General features: G+C 36.3%; 1 protein-coding gene across 33 annotated transcripts in view; it reads left to right on the top strand.

Moving 5' to 3' along the window:
- The window catches only part of NRXN1 (neurexin 1), a 1,116,221-nt gene that overhangs the window by 1,057,384 nt on the left and 39,178 nt on the right, over window positions 1–19,659 (top strand). The window contains exon 1 of one of the 33 annotated variants that reach the window (XM_016944192.4): window positions 3,580–3,877. The exons of the other annotated variants lie outside the window; for them this stretch is intronic. Coding sequence (XP_016799681.1) covers window positions 3,845–3,877 — 33 coding nt within the window. The 5' untranslated portion in view covers window positions 3,580–3,844. Of the gene's footprint in view, window positions 1–3,579; window positions 3,878–19,659 lie in introns of those variants that run through there. 33 annotated transcript variants of the gene reach the window in all.

The following is a 19,659-nucleotide window of genomic DNA, read 5'->3' on the forward strand; positions in this document are numbered from 1 at the left end:
TAAAGACTTCAAGTATACTGCTAATTTCAATTAGGTTAATTTCTCACTTTAATTCTTTTAAAAAACCTATGAAGAACAGATAACTTGACCTATCACAGCATTTGAACAAATTGACCCTAATCTCTTTACTAACACACTTTTACCACTGACTTCCAGGTCACCATCCTTTGAGTTGTCCTCCCATCTCTTCATCCTCACTTGCTGTTTTTTCCTGTTTTCTGTAACTTATTAAAATTGGAGAAACCCAGGGCTTGGTCCTTGGTCCCCTTCTCTTCTCCATCTAAATCTTGTCACGTTACAATATATGCTTCATAATACAGAATATATTTATTTAATCTTTCGGAAAGAAGGTAGAGAAGTTTAGCATTTAGAACATGGTTTCTCTATCTCAGCACTGTTGACATTTGGGTCCAAATAATTATTTGTGATAGGGACTGTCCTGTACATTATAGAATGATTAGCAGCATTCTTGGCCACTATCCACTGGATGCTGCTAGCACCCTCCAGTTTTGACAACCAGAAATGTCACCAAACATTGTCAAATGTTCCCTGGAGGGTGGGATGGAGCAAAATCACCATCCGAAACCACTGATTTACAGCAGTTTTATGTAAAACCCCAAAACCCTTAAATTATTCAAATTGTAATCTTTGACTTAATTTGGCCAATTCATTTTTTTTTAGGTTTGTATCTCTTAAAGTTACAAGAATCTGAATAACAACAAGAGCCAACAATAGAATCTATAAGCCAAGTTTTGAGTTTTGGACAACATAAGCTGCTTCTGGGGAGGAAACACGTGAAAATTTGTTTTGTCTTTAGCCCTACACCATTATTGGTAAAAACATGGATGTTATTTTGCCTTTGAAGCAGCAGTGAACAATACCCTAAATTGAAATTCAAGTTTAGCTTGGCCACTTTTTGCTAATTGCATCCAGCTGAGAAAACTAAGGCTTGAAGAGGTTAATTTGCCCAAGTCTGGGTAAATATACAAATCATTTACTTCTCAGCCTTTTGCATTCGTTCCTGGAAGAATCAGACAAAATTTGGGTTAATCGTCACTCTAAATTGTAAAGCTCTTAATCCATGTCTGTATTATTATTTGCATTCATAGATAAAAGAACTTCAAGTTGATATGAGATGTGAAGGTCTTCAGCAGAGATTGCCAGAACCTTTATTTTACAGTTCCCTTCTTGCCCACACCTACACTATTTTCTTTACGTGAAAAAAAGCAGGCCACATATCCTTCCCTCTGTCTTCCTTCCTTTCCCTCAAGATTTTCCCTCAAAACATACCAGTCATGCTATTCTAAACCTACATGAACATCGATAACATTATCTTAATTAATTTTAAATTAGAAAAGTAAACCATAGACTTAAACAAAATGTATAAAATGATACCTAATAAAACTATGTCTCAGTCCTACCTTTGAACTGAGTCTCCTCAGATGTAGCCACTATTTGGCCACTATTAACTGATAGTTTATGTCCTTACAGAAATTTCCTGTAGGTCGGGCAGGGTGGCTCATGCCTCTATAATCCTGGTACTTCGGGAGGCCAAGGTGGGCGGATCACTCGAGATCAGGAGTTTGAGACCCACCAGGCCAACATGGTGTAACCCCATCTCTACTAAAAATACAAAAAAAAAAAAAAAATTAGCTGGGCGTGGTGGCACTCTCCTGTAATCCCATCTACTCAGGAGGCTGAGGCAGAAGAATCACTTGAACCCAAGAGGCAGAGGTTGCAGTGAGTCTAGATCCCACCACTGCACTCCAGCCTGGGTGACAGAGCAAGACTCCATCTCAAAAAAAAAAAAAAAATTCTTCCGCATATGCAATCATTTGTGTGTGTATACATGCATGTATTATGTAAGTAAGTATAGCCTATACACAATTTAAATTTTATGGCTTTTTCATTCAAATGTATCTGAGAAATCTCTTCATATAAGGACATATGATTTACCACATTGTATTTTACAGATGAAGAGTATTTCACCTGTAAGGCTGTATCATAGTTTATCTAATCAGTTTACTATCAGTGATTAAGGTGGTTTCTAGTTTGGGGCTATTACAGTGCTCTAATGAATAGGTTTAGTATTGATGTTTTATTATTTTGTTTTTGATGACAGGTGCTCTGAGTCATAATATTTTTTAAGAATAAAGTTTGTGGAGAATTACGTTATTATTGAATAGTCTGAATAAATAGAAGAAAACACATGACAACATCTATTTTAAAAAACTTGAAAAATGCTTTATTATTTCCTGATAGTCAATATTGAATGAAAGAAAGAATTTGCAAAGAAACCTGACAGGGTTCAATCTTTCAGGAATGTGTTTAGTTTAAAAAAATAGTTGCCAAGACAAATTGAGCTTTGGAATTTCAGCATTCTACAACTCATAAGCTTTACTTATGAGGCACGCCTATCAATGTTTATTCCAATACACTTTTTTTCTAAATAGTGTTGCCAGACTCTAAAAGATGTTAGAATTAATTCTTTCAAATGCATGAATAGTATGAAAACTGGGCAATGAAAAGCAATAAAAGTGCAAGGGTGGCTAGGGTAATTTTTCTTCTAGAAATTTTATTCCTGAAGATTGTTTTATGCTACTTTTGAGCTTTAAAAAAAAAAAATCTCCGTGATACTGTCATTTGAAACACACACCGGTCTCATCACTTATAGCCTACCCTGTCAGACTGTATATAATCATATATATAATATATAATTGTATGTATATGTATATATAACTATATATAATCATCTCACTTACACTGAAGAAGTGTGTAAACATATCTGTTATTACAGTATGATCAGTGGAAACAGATGTATTTGGGGATATAGTTCCATATGGTACTCCAGATGTGTAGTCTCTGCTTACCAAATAATTATTGTAAATTTCAGAGAAAAGGCAGCAAATAAGTACATATTTTCATCATTGAATAATACATTTGTTCTTCAGGCTTTGGGAAACAGGATGTGCATCTTTTGGTGCTTGTTTTTATTTTTAATGATTGATAAAATGGCATATTTATTGGGACTTAAATTGTCTTTAAAGAGGAACAGTTGTAATTGGCCAAAAAAAAAAAAAAAAAAAAAAGCCTAAGAATGTATTTCTTAATGTTGCATAATTGTCTTTACAAACTCATCCCATAAAAATACTCATTATAAACTTGGCATTCAAAAAATGTCATTCATTAACTTACAAATAAAATTGTAATTACAATTACAAGGCTTCGAGGAGATTCTGCTAGGAGGGTTCCATGCTAATTGCACAGTTTTAAGTCTTCTAATTTAATATTAGGTAAAAAGATAATTATCTCAAGAAAAACACATAACAGTTTAAGGGCTGGGGAAAAAAAAGTTTCCCCTCTGTGTTTAGCAATCACACTGGATTTGAATGTAATATACAGAAAATGTTCGTGCATGAAAATAAGCCTTTTTTTGGGTCGGGGGTTAGAGGGAGGTCTGTTTACCTATGCGGTCTCGTTAGGGGAGCAAATTCAAAAGCAACGACTGCTGAGACTTTTTGAGTGATGCCGGGCTGGGCTGTGTACCAACAGCCTCGTCAACTGCCGACGGAACTGCAGCATCCCTTCCTGCCGTAGTGCGTCAGCCATTGGCTTCTCCGTGACACGTGACTGATAGAGCGTTTTCTGTGTCTTTTCTCGCCCATCTGTGTGCAGGGCACTGATAGGCCGGGCTGATGCGCAGGCAATTTATCATCTTGATCTCCCACTGAGTCAGGGAGCTCTCCTGTCACCAGTATTGATTTCAGAGGATGGACTAAATTTCCTAGGATTTCCATTAAGAATTAAGAAAAAAGCTCTAAGCACGCAGGGTAGCCAGACAGACATGGATATGAGATGGCACTGTGAAAACTCGCAGGTAGCTTCTTCTGTCACAGCCGCTGCTGAGCACAGCTTAGATCTGCAGCATGCAGGGTTTAAGATACCAGAAGCCTAAAAACAATAATAATGAAAATAAGAATAAACTCATTTGGATAAACTAATTTTAAGATTTATGTTAAAATATTTCTTCTTGAAGATTGCATGTCAAATTTATGCATGCTGTATGTGAAATGTGGAAAGGTTGTTTTAAATTTTAAAATGTCCTTAAACCCTGAGCATGGTTGCTTCTAGTTTTGTCTGCTGCTTTGTGTGAGCTTCAGGGGTTTATCAGCATGCTTGTGGCAAAAACAACCAAAACTTGTGTCTGTGTGTGTGTGTGTGTGTGCGTGCGTGCATATATATGTATATATGTATTAACTTAGTTCAAGTAAAAGCATGAATAAAAGCTGCTTTCAGTACTTGCCAGACTGCTTTATTATTGTTAATGACTTGCTGAAATTTTTGCTTAAATATGCTTAGATTCTGACCATGCATGCTTTTGTGGCAGAGTGGGATTTTCATGAGCATTTGTAAAGATGGAATGTCTGAATTAAATGCATGTTTGCTAAAACAGAAAACGTATTAGTGATCAGTGATTAAACCTGATTAATGTAAATATTTCATGATAAGATATGAGTAACATTTACTTACATTAATTCTCCTTACTGAAAAAAATGCATGTCTGGGATAATGAAAGTGTTTATTTCTGAAATATTAATTTTGATTATTTCAACAATAGTAAGATTTTAATTTTCTAAAATGCCTCCCAGATGAAATAATTAAAAACATGTTTAAAGAAATTATATCCTAGAAGAGGATTCTAAACTGCTGTTTGTGTATGTGAGAGACCATGTGCATGTTCATGTGTGTGTGAATTCCTTGGGGAATTGTTTGATACCCTCCTAGCTAGTCCTTATTCTCGAGAAAAGCAAAAATGCCTTGGCATTCAAACATTCCCTAGGTCTATGGAGAATTAGAGCTAGCAGAAGCAAGAGTATAGCCAGATGGGATTGGCATGCTTGGAGTGAGTGGAGACAATAGGTGGGGGTGGAGCAGATGGAGGACAGAAGGGATTACATATCAGAAAAAGGCTAGGAGGGTGCCCTTAGGGAAGAGTGTGCTTAATAGTGAAGGAAGCCTGGCCTCTCTTTTCAAGGGAAGTTCTGATTGCATCTTCATTTAATTAGGAGACAGAATGTCATATCTGTGGTGACATCTATTTTCATTAAATTAGATAGCCCTCGCTTCATAAAGGGAAGAAATTCCATGAATAGAAGTTGCTTTACCAGATTACAAATGGTGTGTTGTCTATTTGTGGTGTTTGTCACATTTTTCTCTTTGCCAAGCTCAGGAAAAGCAGAAGAGAAATTAACAGTAGGCTATTGTATTATTTTAGTTAGTAGCATCGAAATATAAAAGTGGCAATTAATACTAAACTTATTTACTAGACTTTGGATGATTCGAGCATCTATAGGGCTTACCAAATTTTTCCCTAAATAAGTTTTCAATTCTGAAAATGTTTAGAGCCATGCAAACTAATCTACTATTATTTTCCCTCTGACTTTTTAATAGATGGCCATTTATAGAATAACTTTTGAATATTTTATTTAAGTATTTGTTGATTTTATCATGCAACGTGGAGCCTGACCAATACCCAGTTCAAATTCTGAAATGAAATTAATCTTTCAGCAGCCTCCATCAAGCCCTCTGTCACCCCCAGCTCCCAGAGAAATGGACACAGTGTTTGCCCAGAAAAGTCACGGGACTGAAGGAGGATGAAAATCAACTTATCTCTGAATCCTCTGATTTTAATGACTCTTACAAAATTCTAGTTGAACCCAGATACAGTTTTCAGTCCTAAGTGCAAATTAATCTGACAAAAATCATGCTTCTAAAATGTAACAGAAACACAAATTTAAAATGTTTAAATGCAATCTTTTGGGTTGCCCGCAGCTCACTTGTCAGTTATCTAGTGGATTTTGTATTAATACATTAATTAATGTAGAGAATTTCCATTCTCCAAAGAAAGTTTCCATTCTCAAAAAAAGTTCTTTTGACTTAATTTTGAAACTTGGCTTGACAAGAAATTATGACTTAGACAAGAAGAAAAAAATTTTTACTTTTGGTGCCTTAAGGTAAATTCAGGATAATATACTCAGATCATTATACTAGTTTTCCCAAAGTTGAAGAATAAAGCCAACTTATTTCTGCTGCAATTTCCTTCATATTCTATCCTTAGAAATTAATGGAAAAAAATTCACTAAGCAGCAATATGCTCCTCACTTGGCAAATTCCCTGTAACATTTTTAGAAAGAGTCTCCAGACCGATCTTTGGACAGATATTTATATTATGGAGAGTAGACTGCTGTTCATTAGGGAAAATTACCCAGTAATAAAGGATAAATATTTTCATTGACTTTGCACAATCAAGGTTGCCCAGTAGGCTAAGAGACACATTCTCCTTATGGGCAGAATGGAATGAAACTACAAGAGTCCTGAACTGTTATTAAATGTCTGGTTACAATAACATTTGGGCTCAACTGCCAAGCAAACTTCTCACCAACACATTAACTAGGGAAATATTTACATATTTACAAAATAATTAGTGATGTAGCATCGCATATTAAAGATGTTCTGGGATGAAATGCTACTGTCTGTGTCACTTCCATATGCTTCTTTAATTTATGAAATGTGTTCATACCACAGCATCTGGGTGCATTGATAAGGTACAAGGGCAATCAATTAACTATATGATGGATTCAGTAACCAGAATGCTAATTGATAGGAAAAGCCCTCTTAGCTGACACTTTTTAGTTTTCAAATGGGAAAAAAGCATGTAGCCAAGTACTTTAGGCCTTTGTCTATGTTAAGTTTAAATATTTAAGAACTTACATTCTGCCCATTTAGAAAATGACGTTTAAATGAGATTTCACCCTATCAAAATTAGTGCTGTTAATTCTAGTATTATGAGCACTACCAAAATCCACAGCTGAACAGCGTTAATGAATATTTAATCATACTTAGATCAAGTGGTGCCTTTTATTATTTAGTCTTCTCTTTTACCTCCCATTTTCCCTGCTCCCAGTGTTTTATTCCTCTGTTGCTTTACCTGTGGTTTATGGACTCAAACACCAATAGATAGAAAAAAATGGCATCCATTTGCTTCAGAACTTGAGATTATTAAACATAAACAATAATCTTTGTGCAAATTCAAGATAGTATAATGACACTAAGTTTAGATTTATACATTCTTTAGCATTTAAGTTTTTAAAATTTACACTAGAGTTACGAGTATTGACCAGAAAGACTGATTTTACCTTCTGCTATCTTATTTACATTTACTTGACAGCTGATATTTGAATCTCCTGAAGGCCTCCTTCCCTCATCACTCTAGCATAGAGAATGGAGCTAAGGACAATATTGTGGAGTAGGTAGGCAATTTCCAGTATGCAGAAAAATTGGAGAGAGTCACAGACAATTATACATTCATGGATATATCTAGGGTCTTTTGGCACATTAAAGACAATATGAGTTCAAACCGAGTAACAACTATTAAAAAGCAGAAATATATGAGAGATAGTTTATATTTTTGCATCATAAACTATGTGTATTGTCACTACCCATTTCCATTTGCTCCTCAAATTTTCACCTTTATTTTAATTCATTTGATTAATCATAAGTAACTAGCTCACATTTCCCAAAAATCAATGATAATTTTTTTCAGTGTTGTGCTATATATTTTTTGATCTGTGGGTTAAGCCACAATTCATTTTCTTGGGAATAAAAAACATTCAAATACTTGTTTTACTATTTTCCCATAACTATAATGTATAGCCTTTTGTTATAAAGTCTCCATTACTTTATTCATTACTTTGAAAGACAAAAACTATTTATCATGGTGGGAATGACTTGAATATTATTTTGGGGAGCCAAAATAAGTCAGTTCCCAAAAGAAATTAGTTCTGCAGTCTTTATGCTCTCACCTTTGTTCCCCCTGCTTTTTTATTAAAATGTAATGAGTCTTGTAGGATTCCACCATCTTGGCTCTAAGCCTGTTTCAGATTTTTGATGAAAAACATGATTACATAAGTTCACAGCCTAAATTTATTAGTAAAGTCATGGATAAAGTGAAGGCTTAACAGTATGGGGAAATGCCATTACCTGGCTGACTTAACATCGTTCAAGTTGAAAACTCTACAGGAGTATATCAGTCTACGGCCATACCACCCTGAATGCACCCATTCTCATCTGATCTCAGAAGCTAAGCAGAGTTGATCCTGGTTAGTACTCGGATGGGAGAGTGTATCAAAGACAAAATTCTTTCCTAATCAGTCGTCCAGTGAAATGAATTTACCTATAATGAAAAAAATACTTTATATGCAAATGTATAGAGTATATATATGTAATAAAATGTATTTATAATAAGGTATAATTACATATATAAAACTAAGGCTGCCATTATGACTTCAAAACCATTTTATTGTCAGATCAAACCTTTTACATAGAATTTTGATTTTTTTAAAGCACTTTATTTTGAAGTTGCATATGTACAGCCTTGGGAGTCAATTCTCAATTTTCCATGTATGAACTGTCTACATAATGAATTATTTTGCATGATTAGATGTGCTTTTTGGACCAGTTACCCTCCATTGGCTTCAAAATCATTGTTTTAATTATATACCATGCATCCCTCCATTAGCACAGCTAGATTTGAGTGGATCATCTACTCTTTAGATTTGTAGTGGGACTACAACATTTGTATAAAATGTGTGTCTATGTAAAACATTGTTAAATATGTAGCTATTAACTAATAGGCTTAAAAGTACATATAGCAAGCCAAAAATTTGGCCAGGGATAAGCTACTGTTGGATTTGCCAAGAGGTTTCTTAGCCTTTAGGAATTTTACTATCTCTTTCCAGAATGTTGAAAATTAAAATATATAAGTAATTACTAAGCACCCCTCTCAGTGCTTTTGTACATTGTTAGTTAAGATCTGTTAAAATATGTACTGGATGATTGTATCTATGCCAGAACACTGCTAGATGTCATGGGTTGTGCAAAGAAAAATGAGACACTTGCTGCCTTAAAAGTTCAATTGAGGATTCAAGACAAATAGGCATAAAACTAGAGGAGCACTGAAGGCCTAACTATTTTACCCTATAGCATTACTTAATATATATTTGCTCATTGTCTTGTCAATATATTTGCTCATTGTATTCTATATATTTCAAGGTAGCTTGGAGAAAGGAGAGTTTAATGGGGTTCAAGGAGATACATTCATGTTATTTCGCTGTATGTTTCCTGTGTTTGAGCAGCACTAGTTATCCAGTCACAAAATAAAAGGTAACACAAAATCAGGTCAAATCAGGTAGGCTACACATCCCTTAATATCAATACCTGCTTCTAAAATGGCATTACGGACACCGAGGGTACTAGAATATCCAGAGAGGACCCAAGTAGCTTGTCTCAAAATCAGTCAAGGGGGTTGTTTCCTATTGTTCTACATGTTCTCAGGACAACATACTGATTTCTTAAAAGCCAGTTTTCATGCTTTATGAAATATAAAAGTAATGCAAAATGGATGCAACTTTTTGTTTAAAAGTCATCTGCATATTTAGTTTGTATTCATTCTCTTTATTCATTAAAATTAGCCATTGTTGCTAAGTGTTTTTCTTCAGAAAAAGTAAATTGGACACTTTGGCATAACTGCATAACTGTCTCAGACCCTTAGGGTATAATTGAGCGTTCTTATAAATTGCTGTAGCAATAATTCTTTGTTTGCCTTATTCTACTTCCTTCGCCAGCTCTTAATTTTCTTTTTTTTTTTTTTTTTTTTTGGTGGGATGGAGTGGGTAGGTGAGTGTGAGTGGGTCTGGGCAGTAAATGAGAATCTGGCCTTAGGTGAAACAATTTTGAATAAGTAATAATAATTATGTAAACCATTTACTCTTGATACTGGAATGGTCATCAATAGTATTATTTTCTCAGTAAGTAGCTTAAAATATGGTGAATAATTATGGGATATTTTGTGAACCATTCATTAAAACTGACTGAAATGATACCTAGGTATAAAACATTAAACTGAATAGCTCTTGATTGCTTTACAAAACCTCAGGCTAGAGAAAAGGAAGCTGAGGACACTTCTTAAGACATCCACTGCAACAAGTGTTTGCTAGATTCCTGACTTTCTAGTTTTCCACATAGCCAGTAAGATTTCAATTGCAAGAGAAGGTGTCATTTTTAACAGAAGGCTACTCCTTCAATAAGAAAATAAATACTGACTCCAGCCTATTTCACTCTACCTAGCAATTCCCTAAATGATGCATCTACTCTTTGCAGTACTTTAAGAAAAGATATGAAGGTTTAAATTGATGAGATTAAGTAGAAAAGTATACGCTTGTTTTATTTGAAACTCTAAAATGGGAGGACATTTTCAAAGACATGCCATTAAAACAAGGATAATGCATGTTTTATGTCTATAAACATAACAAAAGTGGGGAGGAATTTGTAGGTTGCTTGTTTTGGTTGTGATTGTATTTTTCTTTGTTGAATGTATCTCCATTATTTTTTAAAAGAGAATGTATTTATAAATATCACAGTTTTGTCATTTTATATGTAATATATGGGAGTTAATCAAATCAGCATGCTTTATTTTAAAAATAAATATTTTAATTCAGAATAATTTGAGATTCTAGAAATGTCATAAACATATTTTAGAGAGTTCTTTTTGTTCATTTTTCCCTAATGTGAATATGTCATATAACCATTGTATATCTGTCAATACTAAGAAATTAACATTCAGTTAATTTTAATCAATTTTTAAGGTGAATTACTTTTGAAAAGTGATTTACTTTACAGTTTTTGTGTCATAGATGCACTGCGTGTCATAAGACTACTTTGGGAAATTTATCACTGGGTTCGATCAATTGCCTAAGAGAATCCACCAATTGCCTAAGAGAATCCTCTTCACTGGGCTCCTCAGATTTCCACTTGGAAACATTCAATCAAATATTTTAGGAGTAAAAACAATTAACAGGAAAGGAGTTCTTTGTTTGTACCTGCTTTTTCTTTCTACCCTTTTAAATGTTGGATTTTTCTGAAGGTGGTCTCAGAATCTCCTTTTCTCTTTTGGTTTCGTTGGGAAATCTATATGATCCCCAGCCCAGAATTCTCTTCTCAACTTCAGATTTACCCTTACAACTGCTATCAGTTCACCTCAAATTCAACATGTCCCAGTGTGAACAGATTACTCTTTGGAGCTTATCTAATTTTAGAGCATTTTCTTTTAGTTGATTTATGTGAAGACATTGTACTGGAGAAAGTTCTGTATCTACTAGTGAAGACTTAATGGCTTAATCTTCTGATACCTGATTTTCTTGTTTGTAAGGTGAGGAGTTCGCAGGTCTAACATTTCATGATTTTAGAGTGTGAATAAATGTGTTTCCTTTAAAAAAAATGGTTTAAAGAAAATTGGTCTTATAAACAGGCTGCTTTTCATTTTGTTGAATTATGTCACCTGGATTTTGAGATGAATCTGCATCTGAGATTTTCTTATGAGATTTTCATCTTGAAAATTTTTATTTTGAAGGTAGTGCCAGAAAAATTGTCATGTCTAGCATTAATTATAGGGCAAACTCATTTTCCATTTCCATAATGAAGAATACAGATGCTCATTTCGAGTCCTAGAAACACAATAGGAAGAAATAACATCTCTTCATCTTGAAAATGAGGACGTTTTCTCAGTGTTGTATCTCAAAAGCAAGCACACTTCAGTGAAAACGAAGGTATGGGGGCCTATACTGCTCATTCCCCTTGTGTTCCCAAACTTCTAGCTTTGCTAATTTGGAATGATTTCAAACTATCTTTTATACAATGGATGCCAAAAGAGCAAAAATTATTTACTGTAAGTGAAAATATTTATTACCATATGTCAAGAAACTTTGATTCTCTCTCTGGTATTCATAAGAAGAACACTGTGGTATAAAATCACACCAGCTGAACCTGCTAAATAATTGCCTATGTGAATGCTGTACCTACTGTGTGTATTTTTAGGCTTTATATCAATACATATTTGATAGAGTGCTGCATATTCTGGACTAAAAGTCCTTCTTCCCCAAATCAGTTTCAGATTCTCCTTTAAGAAATAAAGTACAGTGTGGTTCCTAATGAAGTGGGAAGGAAAGTGGTGACATAAGCGATTGACAGCACAGCCTCAGAAACATTCTTACCACTGATAAAGATTTATGGAAAAATAAATTTCAAAACTGCCAAATGAGATCCTCTGAGAAAAAGGCTTTGTAAGCATTTTTTTTTCTATCAGTGTGAAAGTCTATAGTAGGCACAAAAACTTGTGTAGGACAAATTATTTTTATGACTGTTCACAATTTATATATAAAAACCTAGTCCGGGCACGGTGGCTCACACCTGTAATCCCAGCACTTTGGGAGGCCAAGGTGGGTGGATCGCCTGAGGTCAGGAGTTCGAGACCAACCTGACCAACATGGTGAAACCCCGTCTCTACTAAAAATACAAAAAATTAGCTGGGCGTGGTGGTGGGCACCTGTAAACCCAGCTGCTTGGGAGGCTGAGGCAAGAGAATTGTTTGAACTTGGGAGGCGGAGGTTGCAGTGAGCCGAGATGGAGCCATTGCACTCCAGCCTGGGAGACGGAGGCACACTCTGTCTCAAAATATATATACATATATATAGCCTGCTGGTGTCTATAATAATTAGAAACCTTAGGCAGAAAAAATTTTTTCTTAGACACAAGGAAACATAATTAGAACTTTGAAACCGGACATAGTGGCTCATGCCTGTAATCCCAGCACTTTGGGAGGCCAAGGCAGGTGGATCACTGGAGCTCAGGAGTTTGAGACCAGCCTGGGAAACGTGGTGAAACCCTGTCTCTACCAAAAATACAAAAAATAGCTAGGCGTGGTGATGTGCGCCTGCACCTGTCAGGGGCCTGAAGTGGGAGAATCACCTGAGCCCAGGAGACAGAGGTTGCAGTGATCTGATATTGCACCACTGCACTCCACTCTGGGTGACAGAGTGAGACCCTCGTCTCAAAAAATAAAATAAAGAACTTTTACATTTATCATTTCAAGACTTTATTATTTTTTATTTTTTGAGACGGACTTTTGCTTTTGTTGCCCAGGCTGGAGTGCAATGGCACAATCTTGGTTCACTGCAACCTCCACCTCCCGGGTTCAAGTGATTCTCCCGCCTCAGCCTCCCTAGTAGCTGGGATTTCAGGTGCCCGCCACCATGTGCAGCTAATTTTTTGTATTTTTAGTAGAGACATGGTTTCACCATGTTGGCCAGGCTGGTCTCGAACTCCTGACCTCAGGCAATCCAATTGCCTTAGCCTCCCAAAGTGCTGGGATTACAGATGTGAGCCACCATGCCTGGCTTTTTTGCTGAAGTGCAATGGCGTGATCTCGGCTCACCGCAACCTCCACCTCCCTAGTTCAAGCAGTTTTCCCGCCTCAGCCTCCCGAGTAGCTGGCATTACAGGTGTGCACCACCACATCCGACTAATTTTTTGTATTTTTAGTAGAGACGGGGTTTCACCATGTTGCCAGTCTGGTCTCGAACTCCTGACCTCAGGTAATCCATCCACCTCAGCCTCCCAAAGTGCTGGGATTACAGCATGAGCCACCAAAGACTTCTTAGTATGTGGAAGATGTAGTGATTATGTTTTAAATTTTAATTTTCTGTCAAAATCTAAACAGAAACTATTTATCTCCCACCAGGATTCAATGGATGCTCTGAGAAACCAGCAGTTTGGAGCATAAATTGATATGAACAGTAGAAGTGTAGCTTTTAATCTAATCTTAAAATGATAGATTTGGCTTCCAGAAAATAGCTTAAACACTTCATCTTTAAAGCATTCCCTGAACTTCAGGCTTCAAAGCTTTAGAAGCATTGTGCCTCTGTGGGACTAGGGAGAGAGCAGGGTGAGGTGTTGTGAGGTGTGGCCTCATAACTTCTCAGCCAGCTCTTTTCATTATGGACACATGAAGTACGGGCCTGAGTATGTTACAGCAGCTCTGGGACATATGACCGATTCAGCATCTGTTACATATTTTATTCTTTTATAATAATTCCTCCCACTATTTAAAATTTACTGCTAGTATTAGCTCTGGAAAAAGTATTAATGGGTTCCGAAAGAGATTCGTCATTTAATTTACCGTTCATAGACATTTTAATGAAAGTAATTGAGAAACTGCCTCAGTTTGTTTTACCCTGTTTTGTTTGGTGAAAGATGTTAAAGGATGGGGGTGAGAGGGATCTTGTAACGGCACGTTTCTGTTCTGTGTCTGAAGGTTTGGTGTTTACGAGGAGTAAAGTCTTTTGCTTCTTTTAAGCCCCTTTCTAGAATACTGTAATCAAGACTTATTTCACATCTCATTGCGTGATTCATTCTACTTTCCTAAATATGAAATAGCTGTATCATAGATGTCACTTGTAAAATGGACAGAGACACTCTGCCACCACCCAAACATAGGTGGAGGAACTCTTTTCTTAGCTTTTCTCCTTCCTTCTGCTCATTCTCTTGGTTAGTTATTTCCTGTTTGTTTTGCCTCTTTTCTTCTACTTTGCCTACACCAGAACTCTGCTAGTGGCATCTACTATCTTTTTCTGCCCCATTCCTGTCACTTGAAAGACAAATTGTGAAGCCAATACATCGCGATAAAATTTCTAAGTCACCAGCCATTATTTTTAGACCACATGGAAGTCAGGAAAATTCACTGAATTCTGTGACGTTAAAAGGAAGCATATTGAGCACAATTGAATTATCAGATAAATAAGGATTCTGCAGGATTTGAGGATTGAAAAATAAGATTACACATTGTAGGGGTAGCTAACTGGGCAGAAATGGCAACATCCTCGGGATATAAATAATGGATATTCAATTTTTAGTGAATCCGTGATATTTCCTGTTTTATTTTGTCAGTTTTATTTTATTTGTATTTTGTTTTCATTTTATTTATTTATTTATTTATTTAGAGGCAGGCTCTCAATTTGTTGCCCAGGCTGAGTGCAGTTGCATGATCATAGCTCACTGCTGTGCTCAAGGGCTCAAGGGCTCCTCCTGCCTGAGCCTCCTAAGTAGCTGGGACTACAGGCGCATGCCACCACCCCCGGCTAATTTTTGTATTTTTAGTAAAGACGACGTTTCACCGTGTTAGCCAGGATGGTCTCGATCTCCTGACCTCATGAGCCGCCGTGTCCGGCCTCTATGCAGTTTTATCACATGTGTAGCTTCTTGTAACCACCACGGCAATCAAGATATTAACCTCTACCTTTACCACAGGACTCCCTTGTGTTACTCTCCATCATTGCATGGGAGATGTGAAAGGTCATCTACTCTAACCTACTTATATTAGGATGAGGAGTGATTTGCCCCAGGTCAATGGGTTACATAGAACTCTTAGTCAAAACTTAGATTACTATTTCTTGTCCTACACTAGTTTCAGGCATTACATATTACATTCTCAATTTATAAAGTAGGCAGTTATTCAGCAAGTTTAAAGATAAAAGACTTGAAGCAACAAAACTTTTACAGAGTCATTACAATTCTCAGTTAAAAAAAATCCAAATTTCTATTATGGGATGCAAATGGGTTAAGAGAACATTTAACAGTCAATTGAAGCATTAGATTAGTATTCAGACAAAGTATCTGTATCATAGAGATAATCCATGTTGCTTCATCAGAACTCAGGATGGTTCCCGAAGGGTGAGAAGGCAGTTGATTGGTATCTATGAAGAAACTCAGAGATTTAGCTACAAATTATATAATCAATACTCTCCACCCAAAGAATTGAATACCTATTCCCTCCCCGTCGTATACCATAAACACACCAGATATTTTTCTTTTTTCTTTTTTTTAGTGTTAGGGTCTCACTATGTTGCCCAGGCTGGACTCAAGTGACCCTCCTGCCTTGGCCTCCTCCAGGTGGCTGGGACTAGAGGTGTGTGCCACCATACCCAGCCACACCAGATATTTCAAGAATTATTTTTCCCTTACAGTTTCCCTTTATATTTTAATTACCATTGATAAAATGATTAGGGTGGGGTTGTGGGGACAGAGCTGGGAACTGGGGTGTCACACCATATAATTTGATCCACTAACCTGTTTCATACCCACTTTGGAAATATTTTTGGTGCTACTCACCTTTGGAAGTAAATCTGGCTATTAAAGAGTAGAAGAGCATTTATTTGGAAAGAGTGTTGGACTTTTCTACTGTATCAGCATGACAGAAATTAGAGATGTAAAGACCCATAGGCTAATTTGTCCTATTTCCATAGAAATTTCACTGAATATTTTTCAAAAGGCCTAATCTATTTTTGTTTAAAATAAATGAGAATTCAATGCAGATTCTTGTTAGGGCTTGAAACTGCTGATTGTTGTGTTTTCTGGGTTGTTTTTCTTTTTAGATCTAGTTGACAGTTTGCATAGCTAATTATTGTGTTCTCATTTGTTTAATTCCAGCATTGCTGTAAGCTTCTTAGAATGGAGGGTCAGGGCAGGGAAGCTCTACTGCAGTCTTGAAGTACGTCAACAAGATGTTACAGCAAGGAGTACGGGAGATTGAGAGATTGATGTGTGTGTGTGTGTGTGTGCACGCGCGCGCACACATTTTGGAAGATGGGTCAAAGTTAAAGCAACAATGCGAATTTTAAATAGCTGCCAGGGTTTGGTAGCTAATAATGCATTTGTGAAGGGTTTAGTCAGTAACAAAATGCAGGAGATACTGGGGTCTCCTGTGGCCATGTTTTTATGTAGGGCATTCTGTATCATGATGAATCATTTGCAGCAAGTTTTCGCTAGAAAACATGAAGAACATACACCCCTAGAAATCCAGCTTTTTCTTGCTGGATTTTAATTAAATAAATCATTTATTTAATTAAAAATGATATTTGTTTAGTACTCATTTTACATGAAAAAAGCCTTGTAATTTGAAGAGAATTTGTTAATAATTATTTCCCGTACCCAATAGATAGCTTTAAAACTTACCCAATTATAGTATGCTGTGGATTCCATTTATGGGGAAAAGAATGCTTTTGTCAAGAACCATTGCCTCCTTTGTCAATGAAGCATGAGTTCAGTGTGCAGGTTTTGGAATTTAGAAGCATTAGCTGAACCATTTAAGAACCACTGGGGTAGTGATATATGATAAAATGATGTTTTTTGCATGTCTTTTTGTTGGCAGTGCCGGTGCTGGTGCTTTTTCTGGGGAGGGTGGTGTTGATTTAATGACTGGACTTGTGTGCTTTCACTTTCTTTCCTCCACTATAGGATGAGACACTTTTAAGGAAATACTCCACAATTCATTAGACTGAAATTTTGCTTTAATGCAACATCTTTAAATAATTATTGTGCTTCTGGAAGGATCTGTCAAATTTGAATGAGGAAATTAATGTGATATTCAGTGGAACATTTTTATAGCTACTCCATATTGGGAGTACAACTGTGTTTGCAACAATGGTGAAAATGATTAGTGTTGAAATTATGTGTACAGCTTCTCTTAGAGCAGCCACACTGGTGAGATAGGCCACCTAAGAGCAGATATGAATGACTAGATCTCTACATTTGCATAAATAAATAGAATTTTGTGGTTTCTGGTTGCTATAAGCAACACAGATAGTTATTTCCAAACCTTTCAGGACACAATGAGTGGCAAACATTGTGTGCCTAGTGATTTGAACCTCCACGTATGAACTCAGTTGAATGCTTGAAAGCTAAGATGAAACTCATACACATTCTTGCAAACCATTGCCATGGCAACATACTTAAAATTTCCAAGGTCTGTCTCCCTTGAGTTTGCACCTGCAGTTAGCTTATTATGAAACAAAAAAAGAAGGCTTTCCAATTCAAAAATGCTTTGGAATGGTTGGGACTGTGTTTTGAAATAAAGTAGAGTTTAAAAGTCAAAAAGCAAAAGAGAACATTCAGGAAAAAAAATACATTTGCATTCTTCATGCACTGTTTGGCTTTTTCCCTTTCCACTTCACAATATGCTAGGCAAGGACAAAAGTGGATTGTCTACCTCTTGTGAATGTTAGGATACTGGGGTTTTGCCTACTTTATTAAGAAACGTTATTTTCAGCATGCTGGAGGTAACATATGTATGTCTTATAAAATAATAATGAAGGTGATAATAGCCAATATTTATTTTGAATTTATCACGCACCAGGAACAGTGTTAAGTATATCATCTGTCATGATTTTCTTAATCCCTACAACTACTGCATAGATTGGCAGTGCATCCCTCCCATTTACAAATGAGAGGTTAAATAAATCACACAAGTTCTACCAGCTCTAAATAGTACAGTCCAGATTTAAACTTGGGTAAGTCTGACTCCAATGCCCATGCAGCAGATCACTGGAAAGCAGCATTGTAAGATCCCATAACCTGTACCAGGACTTCTCAATTTGTCAAGCAAACAACTGGTCCTAGGAAACCAAAAAGATGCTACCGTGAAGAGCATTTCTCTGTCTCTTCAGGGTACACCAGGTGAATCACCCACTCTGGATAGATACAGCTGGATGCCTGCATGGCTGCATCAGGTTCTACGTAAAAATATAAACCAGTGTACCTTCAAGTTTTTCAGGTAGCAAAGTAGTCAGTGACAGTAAGACAGCCACCTTTCTTATTACATTACTTCATCTCATTTCCCTCCCAGCCAACTCAGTGGAACACAAAAGGACGCTTGGCTTCTGTTTGAATAGATCTTGGAAAATAGAAATTTAGAAATGTGGAATCTTGTTTCAATAAGGATTCTTGGACTCAATAAAATAAGAAAAGCCCATTTGAAAATTATCATAGTGAAAATATTACTGAGAGAGTCGCTTAGAAATAAATATACTACCTTCACGAAGAACTTTGCATTTGGAAGAAACTAACAGGTCTTGTGTATTTTAAGCCATGAGCCTTGACTGAGTGCTCTCATGCACCTGGGCTTTCTCATTTGAGAACCTCTCTGATATCCTTTACCTTATAGCCAATTTCTCAGTTCTCAAGACAAGACAGAGAACTTTGATTATCTGGATTTCCAGCTCAAAGCAGATCCGAAGGGGCAAATTGGAAGGAAGAAAGAGGTCTATAAAGGCTGACAAAAGACAAAAGCTAGATTGAGCTTTCATAGACTAAAAAGTAAACGAGCAACTTGGGTACCTATGGAGAATAGTCAGCGATACTCTTTGAGATCACTACTGTGTTTCCAGCCCTCGTGCTCATAAAAATGACACCAAATCATCAAGAAAAGTTTGTTTTCTGAACTGTTTAAAAAGCTACATCTATATAAGTTCGCATGATGATAAAAGGTACATTTATGTTGAATAGGCTTCTTTCTTGTCCTTAATTAGTAGGCATCAAAGCAATGATAATGAAGGGAAGAGGGCAGGCGGGGATTGCAGAGGTGTGCGGGAAGGAAAAGGACAAACCCAGATGGCAGAGGCATGATAACAACTGCAATGAAATGTGTCAGAATTGAGTGAGACAGACTGTAAATGCAAGGCTGGCAAGAGGAAAGCTATCCAAGAGAGGATATGTTTAATCACTTAGAAACCTAAATGTTATGTAAGTGATGTTTATTTATAACAACTTTTTAAATGACCCAAAAATGTCTGAATAGTGGACCAAAAAAAGAGGTCATTAGGCAATATCATAACTAAATAAAACACTGAAATACCTGCAGGAAGAGTTCAGCAGCATATCCCATCTCATTAAATACGTGCACAAAGGCAAATTCTCTAATGAAGCTCCTAGTTC

Source organism: Pan troglodytes, chromosome 12 (assembly GCF_028858775.2).
Source record: "Pan troglodytes isolate AG18354 chromosome 12, NHGRI_mPanTro3-v2.0_pri, whole genome shotgun sequence".
Lineage (NCBI taxonomy): Eukaryota > Metazoa > Chordata > Mammalia > Primates > Hominidae > Pan > Pan troglodytes.